We start from the raw sequence: 22,030 nt of genomic DNA, 5'->3' as shown, positions 1-22,030 counted from the left end.
GGGATGTACAGGATATTATGATAGTACTACATGAAGAACTTACATCATTACTACTTCCTATCAACAATTTTCCTCCAACTCAATCTGTTATCTGTAAAGACTCCTATATTATCAGATCTTATATTTCTGTTTTTTAAATTAAGGGGATATTAAATCCCACATTGTTTTAAAACCGTATAAGAAACTCAAAGATTGGAATCAGAGAGTTTCATGCCGAATATAGTAAACTATAAAAGTATCGGCGATCACTAGCGTGAGCTAATGCAAGTGACCCTAGTACCGGACAACTTGCAGCAAAGGCGGTAAAGTTCTGATCGCTATTCTTAGGTATTTTCCATAATGTAAAAACACATTTCCTAGGAAATGAATGCTGTTATTACATTATGGGAGGTCACTACCCAGACCGGTTTCAGCCTTTTTTTTGAGGCTTCATCAGTAAGTAGCTAGACCAAATTAATACCAAAGTGTATAGCAAAAAGAACTTATATACTCTGCTATACGAGTTTCCAAACAGGTGCAACCATTAAGTTACTTAAATATAAAGAGCGAATAGGCTTCATTTCGGCGATATAAACATTATTTAAATTAGGGGGATATTAAATCCCACATTGTTTTAAAACCGAATAAGAAACTCAAAGATATATTCCAATCTTTGAGTTTCTTATTCAGTTTTAAAACAATGTGGGATTTAATATTCCCCTTAATTTAAATAATGTTTATATCGCCGAAATGAAGCCTATCGTTTAAATCGTTTTTAAAACAATGTGGGATTTAATATCCCCTTAATTTAAATAATGTTTATATCGCCGAAATGAAGCCTATTGGCTCTTTATGTTTAAGTAACTTGATGGTTGCACCTGTTTGGAAACTCGTATAGCAGAGTATATAAGTTCTTTTCACTATACTCTTTGGTATTAATTTGGTCTAGCTACTCACTGATGAAGCCTCAAAAAAAGGCTGAAAGCGGTCTGGGTAGTGACCTCCCACCATAATGTAATAACAGCATACATTTCCTAGGAAATGTGTTTTTACATTATGGAAAATACCTAAGAATAGCGATCAGAACTTTACTGCCTTTGCTGCAAGTTGTCCGGTATTGTACTACGTACTAGGGTCACTTGCATTAGCTCACGCTAGTGATCGCTGATACTTTTATAGTTTACTATATTTGGCATGAAACTCTGATTCCAATCTTTGAGTTTCTTATTCGGTTTTAAAACAATGTGGGATTTAATATCCCCTTAATTTAAATAATGTTTATATCGCCAAAATGAAACCTATTGGCTCTTTATATTTAAGTAACTTATATTTCTGTTTTCTAAGGCACTTTTTACTGTATCAATCATCCACCTAACTCACATATCTGTGGTCTCTAGTCTTTGGATAAGTATTTTATTTCTAACTCAGCTCTCAGATCATTAAGTTAAAATTGGTTTGAACACTGTCATGTATGCAGCTAATTTAGTGTTTTGACTAATTTCTCTCTTATTCCATATAAATTTATTCAGTTGACTTCCTACTATACCGGTTTTGCTGATTATGTTGTCTGTTTCCATATTTAATTTACCAACTTTCACTAAAAATTGTGTCTAAGTAGCTGAAATGTTCTACTTGTTCTATAGGTTCTACATTAAATTAGATGTACAATGCAGTTGATATTTTAAGTCACTCTGCAGATTTTCATTGTCTTTGTCTTGTAATTGCTGATTTTCATACTAAATTTATTACAATAGTTATTGAATTTAGTTAGGGATTCTTGCACTTTTACTGGATTTATTTAAAAGTATAACATCATCTGCATAAAGTAAAGAGCTGAGATTAACATCTCCAATTTTGATATCAGTTTTAATACCACTTTCCTTCATAATATAATCCATATAGATAATGAATAGGGGTACTTAAGGATAAAAGCTATATAACTGAGAGGAGAACTCTACATAGCCTTTAAAGGAATGCAGAGAACCTGACCAGGGCATCTGACCTAATGTCCAATCCTCACCTTCTCGTGGTGATCTGTTGGGTATCTACCTGGATACTGAACGAACGAGTTGTAATTTGGGATTTAGCTGACCAAATTGTATTCTTATTGGCTTAAACCAAAATACAAAATGATGGTACAACATGAAAAAATTTCATGCTGGCTGGAGCTTCGCTCAGTTAAACAAGGCTCCTGTTGTTTAAGCCAGGGAACCAGGATGAACAGCGAAAAGTCAGCTACTGGAACAAATCTGAAAACACACCCCAACTCAACAACACCAGAGTTAAAGATCGGTACTATCAACATAAGAAGCCTGAATGGCAAAGAAATGGAGCTAGCTGAGGAATTAGATAGGAACCAGATAGACATAATTGGAATGACTGAAACAAAAAAGACAAAAACTGGTGAGATCTTTCTGAGCAATAAATACAAAATGTTATATTCAAGCAATGACAATCAAGGAAAAGAAGACGGCCATAGTATTCAACACGAAATACGAGGCTAATCTTATTGAATGGCAGGCTGTCTCAAGTAGAGTGATGTGGGCAAATATGAGAATGGGAAACTGGACAATGAGACTTATTTGTGCCTATGGTCCCACAGAAGGTTCTACTAAAGTAGAAGTGGAGGAATTTTTTGACGCTTTAGAAAAAGCAACTGACACGTTCAAAAAGGAAAAGTTGGTCCTTGTTGGGGATCTGAATAGCAGAGTAGGAAATGATTGTAAGACATAAAAAAATATTTTGGGAAAATTTGGAGAAAAGAGCAAAGCTAATAATAATGGCAAATATCTGTTGGATTTCACCTCAGGACGTGGACTAGTTATTATTAACACCATGTTCCAACATAAAAATGTGCACAAACTCACATGGAGAGAAGAGGCAAGGAATAAGAAAAGTCTCATTGACTATGCTATTGTTGATAGTGATGTTTTCTCCCTGGTACAGGACACCAGAGTGTACAGAGGATTTGAAATGGGAAGTGATCACTATTTAGTCTTGAGCGGGATAAAATTGAATTTCACATCGAAAAGAATGACATACAAGAAAGTTTTAAAGCGAATAAAAATTGAGTAGCTCTCAGATGTCAACTGTAGACTAAAATATACAAAGATTATTGAAGGAAAAATGAAAGAGTTTGAGAACAGGAACCAAACCTTGGAGATTCAGTGGCAAACTCTGAAGAAAACCCTGATTGATTCAGCCAGAGAGGCATGTGGTGAGGTTGTCTGCAAGGATAGAAAAATCAGAACTCCATGGTGAACACAGGAAGTTAAAGAGGCAGTGAAGGAAAAGAAGAAAGCATATCAAAAGTTCCTGGTAAATAAGTCAGCCTGTGCTCTTAGAGAATAGAGACAAATGTAAGAAAGCTAAACACTGTGTAAAACTAGCTAAACAAAAGTCATGGGAGAACTTTGGCAAGAACATAGAAAATAAATATCAAGAAGGTAGCAAAATATTTTGGAGGTTGTTGAAGAAGCTTAGAAATGGAGGAAAGAGTGTTGTAAAAGGAGTTAGAGATGATAAAGGTCACATGAAAACGGGAGAAAAAGATGTTGAAAGTATATTTTCGGGAGAACTGGAGAAAAAGATATCCTTGAGGTATGGAGTAATTACTTCGAAAAATTGTTAAATGAAACAAGCAGTGGTAGCACAGTGGTAAAAAAACACTCAACAGGCATACAGTCAGGAATACATATCCATAATTGAAGTAGAAAAAAGCCATCAAAGGCCTGACAGGTGGAAAGGCAGCAGGAGTAGACGATATTCGGCCAGAAATGCTGAAGTATGGTGGTATAAAAGTCTTACAGTGGCTGCATAGTTCAAAAAGCCTGGACAGAGGGATGAATTCCCAATTATTGGAGTACAGAACTCATAGTACCCATACATAAAAAGGGAAATAAAACTGAATGTGAGAATTACAGAGGTATTTCCCTACTGAGTGTTCCTGGTAAGATATATGCAAGTATACTTGAGAAACGGTTGAGAAGAAATCTGGAAAAGCTTGGTGAAGAACAAGCTGGATTGAAGCGAAATAGAGGCTGTCAGGATCAGATATTCACATTACGACAAATACTGGAGAAAGCATGGGAATATAACAAAGATCTACACTTAAGTTTTATTGATCTGGAAAAGGCATATGACAAGGTGCCAAGAGAGAAGCTATTCAACACGCTACAGTTATATGGTGTCAATTTGGCATTATATCAAGCAATACTTAGTCTTTATTTGAGTTGTAAGTCAGCAGTTATTATTGAAGGAAGTACAGGAAGATGGTTTAATGTTAAATCTGGTGTGAGACTAGGATGTACATTATCCCCTCTGTTATTCATTATCTATATGGATCACATTATGAAGGAAAGTGGTATTAAACATGATATCAAAATTGGAGACGTTAATGTCAGCTCTTTGCTTTATGCAGAGGATGTTATACTGCTAAATAAATCCGCTACAAGTCTGCAAGATTCCCTGACTAAATTGAATAACTGCTGTGATGGATATGGTATGAAGGTCAGCAATAAAAAGACAAAAACAATGAAAATAGGCAGAATTGTTGAAAACGTCAACTGCGTTTTGAACGGAGAACCTGTGGAACAAGTAAAACATTTCAGCTACTTAGGCACAATTTTTAGTGAAGATGGTAAATTAAATATGGAAATAGACAACAGATCAACAAAGTTGGTATGGTATGAAGTCAATTGAATAAATTCATATGGAATAAAAGAGAAATTAGTCAGAACACTAGATTAGCTGTATACAAGACAGTGTTCAAACCAGTCTTAACTAATGGATCTGAGAGCTGGGTCAGAAGTAAAACACTTGACCAAAGACTACAGACCGCAGATATGAGAGTCCTGAGAAAGATTAGAGGCATGAACAGATGGCAATATCATATTAAAAACGAGGATATTAGGAAAGAACTTGAATTTGTCAGCATCCAAGAATGCATTAGCAGAGCTAATCTCATATGGAATGGTCACTTAAATAGAATGGGCGAGGAAAGATTAGCAAAACAAGTGTTCTCTGCAAGGTTGGCAGGAAAACAACCTAGAGGAAGACCAAGATATACGTGAATTGATACTGCACAAAGTGCCTTAGACAATAGAAATCTAAGATCTGATAATGTTGGCGTTTTCGCAAGTAACAGACTGATTTGGAGGAAAATTGTAGATAGGAAGTTAATAATAATGTAAATTTTTCATGTAGTACTATCATATTCTTTACATGGCAGGAATTTGATGATGATGAGATAATGAATAATAGAAGAGACAATGTGCATCCTTGTCTGACACCAGATTTAACATCGAACCATCTTCCTGTAATTCCTTCAATTCTAACTGCTGACTTACAAATCAAATAAAGACACAGTATTGCATGAAATAATGCCCCATTGACACCATATAACTGTAGCATTTTGAATAGCTTTTCTCTGGGCACCATGTCATATGCCTTTTTGCAGGTCTTACAAAACTTAAATATAGATCTTTGTAAAATTCAAATTGTAAAATAAAATTTCTAAACTATTTGTCATAAAATGAAAATCTGATCCTGCCAGCCACTATATGGCCTGAATCCAGCTTGTTCTTCACCAAACTTCCCTTTCACAATCCTTCTCAACCGTTTCTCAAGTATACTTGCATAAATCTTGCCAGGAACACTCAGTATGGAAATACCTCAGTAATTCTCATATTTTATTTCCCTTTTTGTATATGGGTACTATTAGAGCTCTACTCCAATCATCTGGAATAGTCCCTCTGTCTCCAGGCCTTCTGAACTATGCAGTGCAGCCAATGCAAGACGTTTATACCTCCATACTTGACATTTCTGGTCGAATATCATCTACTCCTGCTGCCTTTCCACATTTCAGGCTTTTGGTGGCTTTTTCTACTTCAAGGTATGGATATATATTCCTGATTGCATGCTTGTTGAGTGTATTTTTACCAATTGCAGTCACTGATTGTTTCATTTAGCAATTTTTGGAAATAATTACTCCATACATCATTGATATCTTTTTCTCCAGTTTTCTTGTCACCTTTTATCATTTCTAATTCCTTTTAAAGCACTCTTTCCTTCATTTCTGAGCTTTTTTTTTTTTCCAATAGTCCCACAATATTTTGTCACCTTTCTGATATTTATTTAGCTACTTTTACACATTGTTTAGCTTTCTTACAGTTGTCTCTGTATTCTCTAAGAGCACAAGCTGATTTATTTTCCAGGAACTTTCCATGTGCTTTCTTCTTTTCCTTCACTGCCTCTTTAACTTCCTCTGTCCACCATGGAGTTCTGATTATTCTATTCTTGCAGACAACCTCACAACATGTCTCTATGGCTGAATCAATCAATGTTGTCATCAGGACTTTGCCACTGAATCGACACGGTTTGGTTTCTGTTCTCAAACTCTTTCATTTTTACTTCAATAAGCTTTGTCTATTTTAGTCTAGTTTACATTATGTCCACGTGGTTCGCCTAGTGGCTTTGCACTTCGCAAACAATATGTTTGGGGAAGGAGTGTCCCAGGTTCGATTCCCATCGAAGACATGAGGAACTTGAGGATCTTCCTCAGGCATAACCAAGTTAGCCAGTCTTGGGCACAGGCAGTAGGATTTTTCACACCAGTTTATCTGACGTTTTTCATCCCGCAAGCAGGCGAACCAGCCCTGTGAACATACGCTTCTATAGCCAAAAATATATCCCCCACCCCAGCGGCAGACTAGGCGACAGGTCGGTTGGGAGTGGTACTAACAAGTAGTCGCATCTAAATAACACGCGGACCCTGCATAGGAAGCGGGAATAATGCGTAGTGAAAGAAGAAGAAGAAGTCTACAGTTCACATTACATGGGAGCTGCTCAACTTTTATTTGTTTTAGAACTTTCTTACATGTTATTCTTTTCAATATGAAATTCAATTTTATCCTGCTTGAGACTAAATAGTGATCACATCCAATTTCAAATCCTCTGTACACTCTAGTGTCCTGTACCAGTGAGAAAACATCTCTATCAAGAATAACATAGTCAATGAGACATCTTATTCCTTGCCTCTTCTCTCTATGTGAATTTATGCACATTTTTATGTTAGAACATTGTGTTAGTAATAACCAGCCCATGTCCTGAACAAAAATCCAACAGGTATTTGCAATTATTATTAGCTTTACTCTTTTCTCCAAATTTTCCCAAAATATTTCTGTACGTCTGACAATCATTTCCTACTCTGCTATTTAGATCCCCAACAAGGACCAACTTTTCCTTTTTCATTGTGTCAGTTGCTTTTTCTAAAGCGTCAAAAAATTCCTCCACTTCTACTTTAGTATAACCTTCTGTGGGACCATAGGCACAAATAAGTCTCATTGTCCAGTTCCCTATTCTGATATTTGTCCACATCGCTCTACTTGAAATTGCCTGTCATTCAAAAAGATTAGCCTTGTATTTAGTGTTGAATAGTATAGCTGCTACATGCCTGAATATAACATTTTGTATTTATTGCTTAGAAAGATCTCACCAGTCATAATAATAATAATAATAAAATAATGATGATAATAACACCATTTCTTGATGAAATGACAGTGAGTTCAAGACAATAGAGTATTTGGCTTTGCATTATTATCATTATTATTGAAGGGGCACATCCATGGAGTTCTAAGACTCATCATGTGAAGCCCAAACTATCAATGCAATATCTATCATACCTCCCCTTGAAACCATTAACAGATAAAGCACTCACAACTGACTCAGGCAAAACATTCCCCACTCTCCAAGCAAAAAATCTAGTTCATGTCCAACTTCCAAGGATGATCTCTTGTTCAGCCCTCTAGCCAAGTGCTGAAATATTTCCCCTGCATGAATCCTATAAAAGCCTTTAAGTAACTAAAATCTTTCTATCATATCCCCCCAGCTTTTTTTCACCTATCTATCCTCATATGGAACATTCCATACACCACTCACCATCTTGGTCAATTGCCTCTGAATTCTCTCCACCACTTTCTCATCCCCAAGAAACCCAGATGACTACACTTGAGCACAGTAATTCAGATGTGGCTGTATCAAGGCTTTATAAAGAGGAATGACAACACCCTTATCTCTGCTTGTTAATGTCTTCTTCAATAACCAAGTTATCCTGTGAGGTACCCTGGCTACTTTAGCAATATGACCTCTAAATTTCAGGTCTCTATCTACTACTACTAATAATACTACTCCCAAATCCCTGGCTTCATCAATTTCCTGGAGTACAGTTCCCTAAATGTAATACATAACTTGTAATCTTTGTATCCCAAAATGCATAACTTGACACTTTTCCACATTAAATTAATATATATTTTGCCAATACTGTCAGCCTATTTAAATCATTCTGCGAGCAAGCTCTCTACATCACCTTGATTAACTATTACTCTACCCAACTTTGCATCATCAGCAAATAACTGAATATCTCCCTTCAAATTATTTCTTATATCATTTATGTACAAATTAAACTGTAGTGGTCCAAACACAGGGCCCTGAAGCACACTGGTCACATACCTTTTCCTAGATTCTGCTCCTCCATATACTACTTTTTTGGTATCTACCCATCAGCCACACTTTTATGCATTTATAAAAATTTAAGGAAATTATTAAGGCAAGAATTGCCTTTCAAGAAACCATGTTACCACTTACTAAAGCTCGACTGACCCTTCACAAAGCCATGCTGCCCCCTCATACAGTATCATATTCATATTCACCCATTCCCGAATTCTTTTTTTGACCAACTTTTTCAGTACTTTTACCACCACTCCTGAGATACTAATTGGTCTATAATTTGCTACCACAGATTTAGATCTTCCTTTATGCAATGGAATTATTTTGCCTTCCTTCTACTCTCTTGGGACTTTGTCAGAGCTAGGACTTAAATTACAGCCTAGTTAATGGTATCTCCCTGCACATTCTCATAAAATGCAAGCTGATATCCCATTCAATCCCACAGTTGTATTTGCATTCAGATTCTGCAATATACTAAGTACTTCCTCTTCGATCTCTGTCACCTCTGTCATAACAATATCTTCACTCGGATGATATACCCTTCCAAAATGATCTCTCAGTGTCTCAACAATTTCATCTACCCTCCTTACCTTTCTACCATCTGCACTCATTAAAGTTATCCTTTCATAGTCAATCTTCTTCCTACTTGCCACATAATGAAAAAAAATCTTTGGGATTTCCTTTTGCCAGCTAATTTCTTCTCATAATCTGATTTTGCCTTCCTCACCATGCTGGTAATACCTTTCTTGTCTGATCATTGTATTGTTCATGAATTAGCTGGTCACTTTTCTCCTTATGTACCCTCCACAACATTTTCTTTGTTTGCAGCTCATGTTTAATTATACTACTCATTCATCTAACTCCTACTCAATTTACCTTCCTGACCTTGGGTATGCAGTGTGATATTGCTTCCTCCAGATATCCCCTTGACTATCCCTCATGCACTGTGAACATCCTTCCCTCAAAGATATTTATGCCGTGTTACCACTTCAAGCTGTCTCCTAAGTGTATCATAATCACCTACCTTGTAGTTCCACATATATCCCTTCTTAACTGGGATTTACACATGTTTTGCAACCTCCCAAGTCAAGACCTATGATCACTTTTCCCAATCAAAGGCAATGTAGCCAGCTTAGTTATTGGCAGGTTTCTGAGCCTATAACAAGGTCCAACACTTTCGTACCTCGAGTTCCCTCCATTACATTCTGCTAAGAGTAATTATCTCTCAGTAAGTGTATAAATTTAAGTGTATAAATTCCATTACCTTCCTGCCATGTGATTCATCCTCTTTCCAATGTATGTCTCTGAAGTTGAAGTCCCTCATAATAATTACTCGACTTGCATTCATTGTATAAATCTGCTAATCTGTGTTCCGCATCATCATCACTGGCACCCCCCCCCCCCGGCCTATAGCAGCAACCAGTTTTATATTTTGTCCTATTGGCCTCAATCTCACATCATATTGAGTGATAAGAACTGCCATCTGCACAAATGACTGACTTCTATTCTTGTTGGCTGCAATTCATCTGCTATCATCAGCAGTATCCCACCCTCTGGTTGTCTACTCTATCCTCCCTGATACTAAATCCATCACTCCCTAATCTCTGTAACTACATCATCTGTTGTTGGCCAAGTCTCACTAATGCCTATAACATTTAGCAAGCTTGCACTAACTAATGGCAAAAACTCCTCCCTCTTGTTTCTGATACTTCTAACATTAGTATATAGAAACTAGCATCCCTATGGGCTCCAAACCACCTTTACTTCCTGAATTGATTACCTTATTCAATATTTTGCTTGAGAAACTAGATTTTGTACTTGTTGGTCATTCTTACACTTATTTGTTTCATGGATGCCCCTTAAGCATGAAAGAAAAGTTTTAATTATCTTCTCTACATTTATAGACAAAATTTACCCCTAGCTGGAAAAACAAAAATAACCAGTCCCTTTTTTTAACTTCAAAAAAATTGATCATTGTTATGTCATTCCACATAACACAGCCAATTCTTAAAGGGGGGGGACGATCAGGGGAAAAAATACTGTGGTAAGGGAAAGAAAGAAAGAATATAGAAACTATAGAGTATCAAAAAACAGAATACAGAGAATATAGACAAAGAAGCATGTTTTATATGAGAAGAAAGACATCGACAAAACTGACGACAAGTAAATTTTGTTTCAGTAAATACAGAATATAATTTAGTTTGCTGCTATTTCAGTGCCATTGGAGGAATAGAGAAATGTAAAAATGAAGGAACTCATAGAGACTGCAGGGACAATTAATTACAGTGATAACTTTGCATTTCCTTTAGAACAGCATTGTGTTTATGCAGATTTGGTCAGGATAGATACTTCAGTAGTTTGTTATATTGCATTTAGTGGGATGATGTTTACTGTACTGAGAATTGACTGTAAAGTTTCTTTTTCCCCTACTTCATGTATGAAGGAACTCAATAAATCACAACCAATTAGAATATAATTAATTTTACTTGAATGCTTTACTTAACATATTTGCACATATTAGCAAAATGCTTATATATGATAAAAAAAAACCAAACCATTTATTATTTATTACTGTACAAACATGATTATTTCTAAATTAAGTGAGATAAATTTATAACTAGAATTATCACAATGTAAACATATCACCTCAACAGAAGTTTGTTGGGACATAAATGCTGGAAGGATGTCAAGGAAATCATCTGTAAAAGTAGGAGGATTCCAGGCTAAAACCTAAATGGCACACAGAATATATCATGTAGTTACTAAAAATTATATTTAGAATTAAAATTAACAATTAAATTCCACAGTGTAAACAGAATGTTAGAAATTTTAATGCAGTAATAAATGTAAATACATATACTATCCTTTAATTTAATGTGATAACTTATTATCATCATCATCAGACCTCCATGGAGTCAAACAACTACTCACTGTGGGGGTCCTCTGTCACACATAGTTCATCATAGAGGCTTAATGGAGTGAAACAACTCTAAAAAAGGATTAAAAATAATCTTTAATTTATAATTTAATTAACATTTAATTCCAATATTTTGACTCGGTCACTGAAACATTGACAAGGAGTACAACATGAGGCTTGTAACACATACACACACAAGGCAACACAAAACTAAGTGAAACGTGGACAAAAGAGTAGGTAAAACATCCTCTATGGGCACCTGTTAGCAGCCTAGGATGTAAATTGGGATCTCGAAGTATTAATATTAATGTTTCCCATATTTAGGGAAGGTTAATGCAACCATATTTATTTAAATTAGTGGATGTATTCAAGTGCTATGTGGCTTGAATACATCCACTGTCTCTGCACCCACTACATATTCAGGCTGTGCATTCCAACTATCCACAACTCTCCATGTAAAAAAGTTACTCGTCATCCTCCCCCCCGTTCATACCCTCCTTATACAATCTCCAGGGATGACCTCTTATCTCCACACATTTTATTAATAATCTGATCTACACTAATCTGGTAATAACCCCTTACTAACTTATATCTTAATCATATCCCTCCCCCCTTCCTTCTATCCACTAGACTGCATATTGCATTCCCTCAATCTGTTTTCATATTCAACATTCCAGAGACGAGAACCACCTTAGTCAATTTTGAACCCTTTCCAAAATTTCTTCATCCTTTTGAAAACCAGGTGACCACATCTGTGCACAGTAATCCATATGCACTCTGATCAAAGTCTTATAATGTCAGTGTTCTCTGCATCATTGCCATAATGTGCTGTGCTCACTATTTTAGCAAAATTTCCCTGAAATTTCTGATTCCTATCCACTAACACCCTCAGATCCTTAATCTCCTTGACCTTCTCTAAGATTTCCTCACCAATAATAAATTTAGTTTAATCCTTTATCCAAGTGTGGGCAAACAAAGTTTGCGCCTGAAAGTATCTTCAGGACTGGGGTATGGTAGTACAACACTGGGCAACTTGTTGCAAAGGTGGAGCAAGCTAACATCACTCCTATCTCAGTATCTCCCATAATGCGAAACACATCTCCTTGCAGATATGTATACTGTTATGCATTAAGGGAAGAGGCACTACCCAGATTAGTTTCAACCTTTATTGAGGTCTCTTCGGTGGGAGCCAGGCCCAAGTGGAGATACCAGGCAGAAGCATTAGCAAGGTCATCTCTACCTCAGTATCTCCCATTGCATTATGGAAGATACTGAGATAGGAGTGCTGTTAGCTTGCTCCACCTGTGCAACGAGTTGCCTGGTGTTGTACTACCTTACCCCAATCCTGAAGTTGTACTACCTGTTGTACTACCTTACCCCAGTCCCAAACTTTGTTTGCTCATACTTGGATAAAGGATTAAACTAAATTTATTATAGTCTAACCAAGTGAAAAATAAACTTTCAACATCTTTCTCTAAATCCAGAGTAATTTAATAAAAAGGTGGCACACCGTTTGGCAACTCCAATAGGTAGAGATGACCTTGCTAATGCTTCTGCCTGGTATCTCCACCTTGGCCTGGCTCCCACTGAAGAGACCTCAATAAAGGTCGAAACTAGTCTGGGTAGTGGCCCTTCCCTTAATGCATAACATTATACATATCAACAAGGAGATGTGTTTTGCATTATGGGAGATACTGAGATAGGAGTGATATTAGCTTGCTCCATCTTTGCAATGAGTTGCTCAGTGTTGTAGTACCTTACCCCAGTCCTGAAGATACTTTCAGGCACAAACTTTGTTTGCTCACACTTGGATAAAGGATTAAACTAAATTTATTATAGTCTAACCAAATGAAAAATAAACTTTCAACATTCCTCACCAATCTTATACTCTGTATCACATGTGGGCTTTGATACATTGAACTGATAGCCCCATTTATTTCCCTATTTACAAAGTGTATTCAAGTCCACTTGAATACACTTTGTAAATGAAAACAGTGTCTAGATTAGTGCACTGGATCCACATCAAACAACCGTATATCACCATTCAAACCCTTCCCAATATCACTTACGTACAAATTAAACAGTAACATCCTCAAAACAGACCCTTGGGGCACACCAGTGGTGTGCCCCAAGGATATCGTTCCCCCATTAAATTGTTGATGCCTCTCAGACAGCCAATATTTCCAATCCAATGCATTAATCTACTATCCAATTCTATCTGTTCCAGTTTAATTACCAGCTTGTTATGTGGCAATCTATCAAAGATTTTAGCAAAATCCAAATATACCACTGTGTATGCATCCCCTTTGTTCAACACATGACTCTTTGTTATGATAAGTAAACAGATTACTAAAACATGATCTTCCTTTAGCAAATGCTGTCCATCAAAGAGAATGTTGTTGTTGTTATTCATCATCCAAGCCCTTCCCAATATCATTACATACAAATTAAACAGCAACAGCTGCAAAAGGACGACGATTCAGAATTGTTAATGACTATCAACAATTCTGAATCCATATCCTCATTAGCCTCACTAACAAAACTTTATCACAACTTCAGACAAAGATCGGCCTGTAATTTTAAGCTTTAGTCTTATCATCCCTTTATGAAGCAGAATAAATTTGTTCTCTTTCCACTCCTTTCGAACCTGGGTAAATCTAAGACTCATGTTAAAGTAGTAAGTTAAAGCTGTTAACTCACTGGAACATTCGTTCAAGAGTAATATACCATCAAGTCCTACAGCCTTATTTACATCAAGTTTACTCATTTTTTCATATACCTCCTGCTCATTCACCATTAGTGGCTCTTTCACCTTTCCCATTGCTCTCAAGTTCTACATGATGCTTTCATGAGCATGGCATATCTTTATAAATTGCTCATTTAACATCTCTACCATATTCTCCCCAGTGGTTACAATTCTACCGTTTTCTCCAACTAGTATCGTCCTTCCATAATCATTTTTTCTTCTACTGGCCACAGATTAAAAAAAAAAAAACTTCCTAGGATTTCTCTTAGCCTCATTAGCTAACTGCTGCTCATAGTGCACTTTTGCCACTCCAATCAAGCAAGTTACCTTTCTTGCTTGCTCTTTGTACTCCTCATGCAACTGAGTATTACCACTTGTCTTGTGTTGCCCATAATGTCTTCTTATTATTATTATTCCGAATTGCATTCTTCATCTCTTCATCCATCCATTTCACACCTACCTTATTTGACTTTCTGACCTTGGGAATGCATTCAGTCATCAATAAGAAATGCATTTCTGAATTTTAGACAGAGCAAACACTAGACAAGATGGATCTTGGCCTTAGGTTCCATGAGCACAAAGTGAACAGGTAATCAAAGTCATACTGATATTATCTTTAGTAAAATTAATATAAAGGGAAAAGAGGTTTAATAAACTAATATTTTATCAGCAGCATTTTCAGTATTTGCAGAGCAGAACAGCATAAAAACTGATAGTGATACATGCATTTAAAACATGCTTCAGTTGCTGCTGCTTTATACAAAAAAAGTAGCAGCAACATCCCATATCATTTTTCTTTAGGTTCAATGGCTTGTCACAATTATGTAACTTGATTTTCTATAAACCCAATTTTTGGTAATGACAGGTTAGTTAATACCATATCAAAGGTCCACAATGTTTATTTTTGTAGTGTACTATGACACACCTCCATATATAACTAGCTAACTTGCATTACAATGCAAAACCCTCATACATGCTTCTCATGTCTTAGGATTCAAACTCAGGTTTTCCTAACCAAAGAGCATTTTTGCTACTGAGTGTATTACAGAAGTGTCAGCATTATTACAGTGACCCTCCATATTTTAGAAATGGTCACACAAGCACTGCCTTTAAGAAGAAAAATATTTTATCCATTGCAAACCCTAAGCATATTGCATTCCTCCCTCGTCCCCACAGAAGAATTCCATTATGAAAAGTTGGAAAATCTATCACACACATTAATGCCACAAGGTTAAGAATCAGATAACCTAGGACCAAACATAGTACTCTTCAAAGTCACTCATCATGTCTAATAAGCAGTATGATGTTCTCACAATGGACAAGAAAAGCATCCCCTAAAACTCCTAAAGGCATTCACAAATCTTCATGCAATAAAAGTATTTGAATGCATATCCTGTTGATTAAAGAGAAGAAGAGATGCTATCAACTCAATCAACCAGGCCAACTAGGAGTTTTCCTCCTTTGCCGGCTATTTCTTGCATAAGTAAATATCTTTAATAACACTAATATTGGTGTGCCCAAAATACACAACCATATACAACCCTCCCCCTCTCTTTCTCCCCCTTCCCTCTCTCACAGGCTCTTCAGCCACTACTTGCAGATGATTAGGAGCCACATTGCATCTTTTCTAAATACTCTGGGCACTGTTCAACAGAATTGCATCTATCATTCCACCATTTCTGCTAAACCTACAATAGCACACAGCTGCTCAACACCCATTTACAGTTGCAAAACCACTGAATCTGCTATTCAGATTCAGTGGGTTAGCAACTTTCATTCTACTTTCTTTCTTACATACTTTCATTCTCTGAAACAGTCTTCCTTATGATGCATCCTCTGAAAACTACAATCTCCAGTTTTTCAAAAAAAAAAAAAAAATATCAACAGAATACTTTTCTCTTGAGCACTGCCCATATTTGTTACAAGTTCTGAAACTTCTTGTGTGCGTGGAGAAGTGATATATATATATAAATCATCCTCAATTTCTTGATATGTACCCCTAAGGGGTGTTCAGGTTACTATGACAGCACTACATGATTAAGTTTACATTATTAATCTCCTATCAACAATTTTCCTCCAAATCAATCTACGGAGGCTGTTCAATAAGTTATAAGACTATATTTATACAGAAAACAGATTACCTTTAATCGCCATCATTTACATGGTCTTTTTTGAAGTAATTAATGTGAGATGTGATTCATTTGTCCCAACATTGCATCCACTTCTTAAACACATGTGAAAGTCCGTTTTTTGAGAGTTCTTTCAAAACCGCCTCTGCAGCTTTTACACATGCTTTGTTGCTTTCGAAATGGCAGCCTATTAGTGGTTTCTTGAGCTGAGGAAACAGCCAGAAATCGCACGGTGCGAGATCAGGACTGTATGGAGGGTGTGGTAGGATATCTATGTTGTTCTTCTGCAAAAAGTCCACTACACCACCAGCAATATGTGGCCTTGCATTATAGTGGTGCAATAAGAAGCCATTCTTCAGCAATGGACGCTTCCTTTTGACGTGCTGTACCATTGTCCGTAAAACATCCGCATAATATGAGCCGTTTACAGTATTTCTGGGTTCTACAGCGTGTTGGTAAACAATGCCTTCATAGTCAAAAAACATTATGGTCATAACTTTACCAGCCGATTTTACAGTTTTTGCTTTCTTGGGGGTAGGCGAAGATGGATGCTTCCATTCTCTGCTTTGTTGTTTCACTGTAGGGTCATAGTGATACAACCAAGCTTCATCTGCTGTAATGATGCATTTTAAGAAGTTGTCGCCTTCTTGTTCCAGTCTTTCTTTCCATTCTGTGCACACATCCACTCGATGCTGCATTTGCTCCGGTGTCACGAGTTTGGGAATCCAACGGGCTCAAACACGTTTCAGTCCCAAATGTTCAGCCATGATCGAGTAAACACTTCCCACAGAAATATTCAGGACAACATGCAGCTGGCATACTGTAATTCTGCGATCCTCCTTGATGATAATCGCTGCTGTGTTGATCATTGTCTCTGTGATGGACGTTGAAGGTCTTCCCTCACGTTCAAGATCTTCCACATTTTGTCTTCCTTCCTTAAAAGTTTTATGCCAGCGAAAAACACTTGCCCTCGACATTGCTTCATCATGGAAAGCTTTGCGTATCATGTTAAAAGTGTCCGATGCTGATTTTTGCAAACGCACACAAAATTTAATCGCATAACGCTGTTCCAAGGATGCTTCCATTTCGACGACTAGTCACGGCTCGTAGGCATGCCGAAACAAGCTTGCGTTTAGTCACGTGGCACTCTGGCACGTCAGCCCGTATACGCCATCTGTCAACCTCTTTTGTTAACAAACAGCAACATTTCTTTATTCCACAGAAATTAATATTGTGATGAGTGGTTTTGCGACAGTAAAATTAGTCTTATTACTTATTGAACAGCCCTCATAATTACTTATGAGCATTCCAATATTGTTGTATCTAACATTTCATGTTTCTAAGGCAATTCTGACTGAATCAATCCACCTCGACCTTGGTCTGGGTCTCTTTCCTGCCAACTTGGCATCAGACACCTGTTTTGCTAGCCTTTCTTCATCCATTCTATTTAAGTGGTCATACCACCTTAGATTAGCTCTAATGACACATTCTTGAATGCTAATAATGTCAAGTTCCTTTCTAATATCTTCTCTGTTAATATGATTCTGCCATTGATGCCATCGGTTCACTTCCCTAATGTTTTTCAGAATCTTCATATCTGTGGTCTCTAGTCTTTGATCAAGCTTTATTTCTAACCCAACTCTCAGATCCATAACTTCAAACTGGTTTGAACACGGTCTTGTATACTGCTAGTTTGGGGTTTTGGCTAATTTCTCTCTTATTCCATATAAATTTATTCTGCTGTCTCTCCACCATATCAGCTTTGCTTATTTTGTTCTCTATTTCCAAATTTAACCTGCCATCTTCACTGAAAACTGTGCCTAAGTAGCTGAAATATTTTATTTGTTCTATAGGATCTTCATTCAGAATGCAGCTAAAACTTTCTATGTTCCTGCCTACTTTCATAGTTCTGGTCTTTTTATTGCTGATTTTCATGCCAAATTTGTTACAGCTGCTATTCAATTTAGTTAGTGAATCCTGGAGAATTGCACCAGATTCGTTTAAGAGTACATTATCTGCATAAAGAAAAGCGCTAACTTTGACACCTCCAATTCAAACACCAGGCTTGATGACACTTTCTTTAATAATGTGATCCATATAGATGATGAATAAGAGTGGAGATAATGTGCATCCTTGTCTTACCCATATTATTATCCTTCATAGGGTGCTATGAAGGATAATATGTAAAAACCACCATTCATCGGCTGACACACTGCAGTTTCAGGTGTGGTGGATGTCCCATGAACATCTGTTATCAGAGTGTGTAATCCCAACTATGAAATTCAGAGGTGGCTGTGTGATGATATAGTCCTGTTTTTCCTGATTTGGCCTTTGTTTGTGGTGCCATGAACACTGAACTCTGAGAGGTATCTGAATATTCTGGATGATGCGATGCTTCCTACTTTGTGGCATTTCTACAGAACTAATTGCAATGTTCTCTTTCAGTAAGACAATAGGCTTATTTATTGTATAGTATATAATTTTGTACTATAGGCTTATGCTGCATAAATAGTTCCTTACATTTTTTACATTATCACATCATGTGGTACTTTGTATATAATTATTTTACTACTTCCTTACTTGCCGATGCTAGAATTATATGTTTCATACCATTAAATTGTTACAGGAAACTTATTTTTGGAAAATGCAATTATCTATCACGTGGTCTCCAATGACTTTACCCTAAACATAGCGGATATGACTGGTGGTGTTGGCTTTTGTATTCCCACTCACGGTAGTCCTAAATTAGTAACGCATCCTAAAGGCAAACTTCTGAGAAGCTCTGAAAAGTGCATCGTACTATATGTTTATGATGGTTTACGGATGAGAAATCCTGATGAAGCAGTGGGTAATATTGTGAAGCAAACAGTGGAACTGACAGGTGTAAGGAAAATGGCAGTATACCGCATGAAGAAGGAACTGACCACGACAGGACAATTGCGGGTATGCCGGAGAACAAGAGGCCTAGCATCGTAGGACTACGCACATGCTTGATGAAATATGATGACTTTACGCTGTCAGCAATTTGCCAGAAAGTGCACAATTTCTTCCGAAAGAATGAAATTCCTACAATATATAAGATAATGACTGCTGTAAACAATGAAGATCTTCCTTGCATTTCATTAACAACAACTTACCAGTTGTTAAAGGACCTTGGTTTTGTTTATGCCACAAGAAAGCAATCATCGGTATTACTTGAAAGAGAAGATTCAATTTTATGGCGTCACCAGTATTTGCATTCTATCAGGAAATATCATCAGGAGGAACAAGAAATTTATTATACAGACAAAACATTGCTGAATGTCAGTCACACCTGCACTAAAGTTCTCCAGGACACGACAGTAAAAGTACTCATCAAGCATTTTTGTTCGGCTTAACAAAAGGCCTGAATGCACCAAGTGGAAAATTCATAAGGAAATGGATGGAAAGCACTATGAATATTGGTTTACGAACATGTTTTTGCAAAAACATGTTCATGAACATTGAGCCTAACAGCGTTATTGTAGTAAATAATGTGCCTTATCATTCTGTCCGACTAAAAAATGTGCCATCTCAGGCTACACGCAAAAAGGACATTCAGAAGTGGCTGAATGAAAAAGGAACCGATTTTACTTCTGATATGGTGAAAAACAGAACTATTGAATTTGGTGGCAAATGTCAAGAGTCAGTTTCAAAAATATCGCATTGACAGTATTGGCAAACAGAAAGGACACACAGTTATTCGTCTTCTACCATACCTTGAAATTTTATGAGTGCAGAAATCACAAGGCGATCATCATAAGGAAATGGATGGAAAGCACTATGAACATTGGTTCACGAACATGGTCATGGAAGGATTCCAAAAAATTACTGAGTGCACATGGAAAAGTTGAATAACCCATGTTATTGAAGAAGAAAAATTCTGGGCTCTAGATGGAATGACACATGAAGTGGTGGAAAACATGTGTTTCACAGTAGATGACAGCTCTGAATCTTTATTTAGTGAAGATGCAGAATCTGATGATATTACCCATAGCCTGAGTGGTGTTGAGGAGCTTCCTCATTAGATTAATGAAGGGATAAGACTATTTATGTATATATTATTGTAATAAAATATGTCATGTTCGGAAATGTGCATTGTGACGAATGAAGTTCATTTCATAATGTAAACAATCACTGCTTATCTTAAGCCAGTTTATAATAAACTATGTGACATCTACTTTGTTACAGCCTATCAGTTAATTCCAGAAAAGCTAAAGGCACACAGTTGTATAGTCATCTTGACCATGCAATTTCATATTAGCAATCATAATATAATGTTATACGCAGAATAGTGTGATTTGGGCAATTCAGCATTTAGGACATTTTCATTGCATATGTTTAGTTACAAACGTGATGCACTTCACTGTTGCCATAGTAACAGCGAACTAATACCCCACTACCTTCAAAAGCGGTACAGCCTGTAGTATATTTCTTTACTTCCAAGATAACCTGAAATGAAAAAGTGTATAGTTAGTTTGTGGACATGAATGTCATCACATTTGACTGGCCACCACAGAGCCCTGATCTCATCTTTATTGATCATTGAAATGGAGCATTGAATGAGGTCAAGAGACATCCACCCCACAACAATCCAGGACTTCATCACATACCTACAAGAAGAATGGTCCAAAATTTGCACTGATTGCTATCATATCCTTGTGGAAAGTATGCCCTGTAGGACTACCACAGTCATCGCAGTGAAAGGAGGCCCTACATCTTATTAAGGTGGGCACCATGGCTGTTTGTTCCTAACACTGTGCTGTCTATTGACTTCTTTCCAAGCAGTGTATATGTTATATTACAGTCACGACAAAACTAATGCAGCGTAAGCATTATATGCATTATATTCCCTCAATGAGTTGTGACTCCAGATGGTGTTTGTATAATTATAATAATAATTTGTATTATAATAATATGCTAATAAGTTATATTAACACTAGGGGGGGGTCCCCTGACAGCTATGGCACCCAATCCCTCCCCCCCTGAGTTCCGGACTGGTAGGCTGGATCTCCTTGAATTCAGATGAGTCGAAAGGGGGATCCCCCCCTCACACGAGTTCTGTACTGGTAGGCTGGTTCTCTTTGAATTTTGAAGACTCGAAAGGGGTGGAACCCCCTGACGCCTGCGGAGCCCGACTCACCGAGTTCCAGACTGGTAGGCCAGTTCTCCTTGAATTCTGATGACTCGAGTTTTGAAAACTCGAAAGGGTGGTTTCGCACCCCTCCCCCTGGCACCTATGCCCCCCCCCTCGAGTTCCAGACTGGTAGGCCGGTTCTCCTTGAATTCTGATGACTTGAATTTTGAAAACCCAAAAGAGGGGTTTCTGACCGTCTGGCACCTACGGCGACCAACCACCAATTCCGCACCCAGACACCGCCCCCTGGTCCCAGTTTGAGGCTGGTAAGCTGGTTATTTTTGGATCAGATACTTGGAGCTTGCTCCACCTTTGCCGCAAGTTTCCCCTTCTTGCAATACTTCCGAGTCGCCTTGTTGCTGCACTACTTCAGAGTTGCCCTTATGTTGCACTACTTACTAAGACTTGAAAACAGCCATTTTTGTTCAATATTAGCTTTGTCTTATATATCTATAAAAATAGTGCAACATTTAATATTTTTCTATTTTAAAAAAAAATGTATTATTTTCTTAAAATTTTTTATATAAAAATAATTACACTACCCACATTAATAGTAATTATTAATAACCACATTAATAGTAATTTAATAGTAATTATTA

General features: G+C 37.0%; 1 protein-coding gene across 2 annotated transcripts in view; it reads right to left on the bottom strand.

The window, feature by feature from the left end:
• The window catches only part of LOC150105134 (AP-5 complex subunit zeta-1-like), a 220,029-nt gene that overhangs the window by 84,649 nt on the left and 113,350 nt on the right, over positions 1 to 22,030 (bottom strand). For both annotated transcript variants that reach the window (XM_090396170.1, XM_090396169.1), the window contains exon 10: positions 11,131 to 11,214. In XM_090396170.1, the coding sequence (XP_090252296.1) occupies positions 11,131 to 11,214 (84 nt within the window). The remainder of the gene's footprint in view (positions 1 to 11,130; positions 11,215 to 22,030) is intronic.

The sequence above is a fragment of the Typopeltis vanoorti genome, chromosome 7 (genome assembly GCF_054136105.1).
Source record: "Typopeltis vanoorti isolate ZY-2024b chromosome 7, IOZ_Tvanoo_1.0, whole genome shotgun sequence".
NCBI classification, from domain to species: Eukaryota; Metazoa; Arthropoda; class Arachnida; order Uropygi; family Thelyphonidae; genus Typopeltis; species Typopeltis vanoorti.
This window is presented reverse-complemented; position numbering and strand designations above follow the sequence as displayed.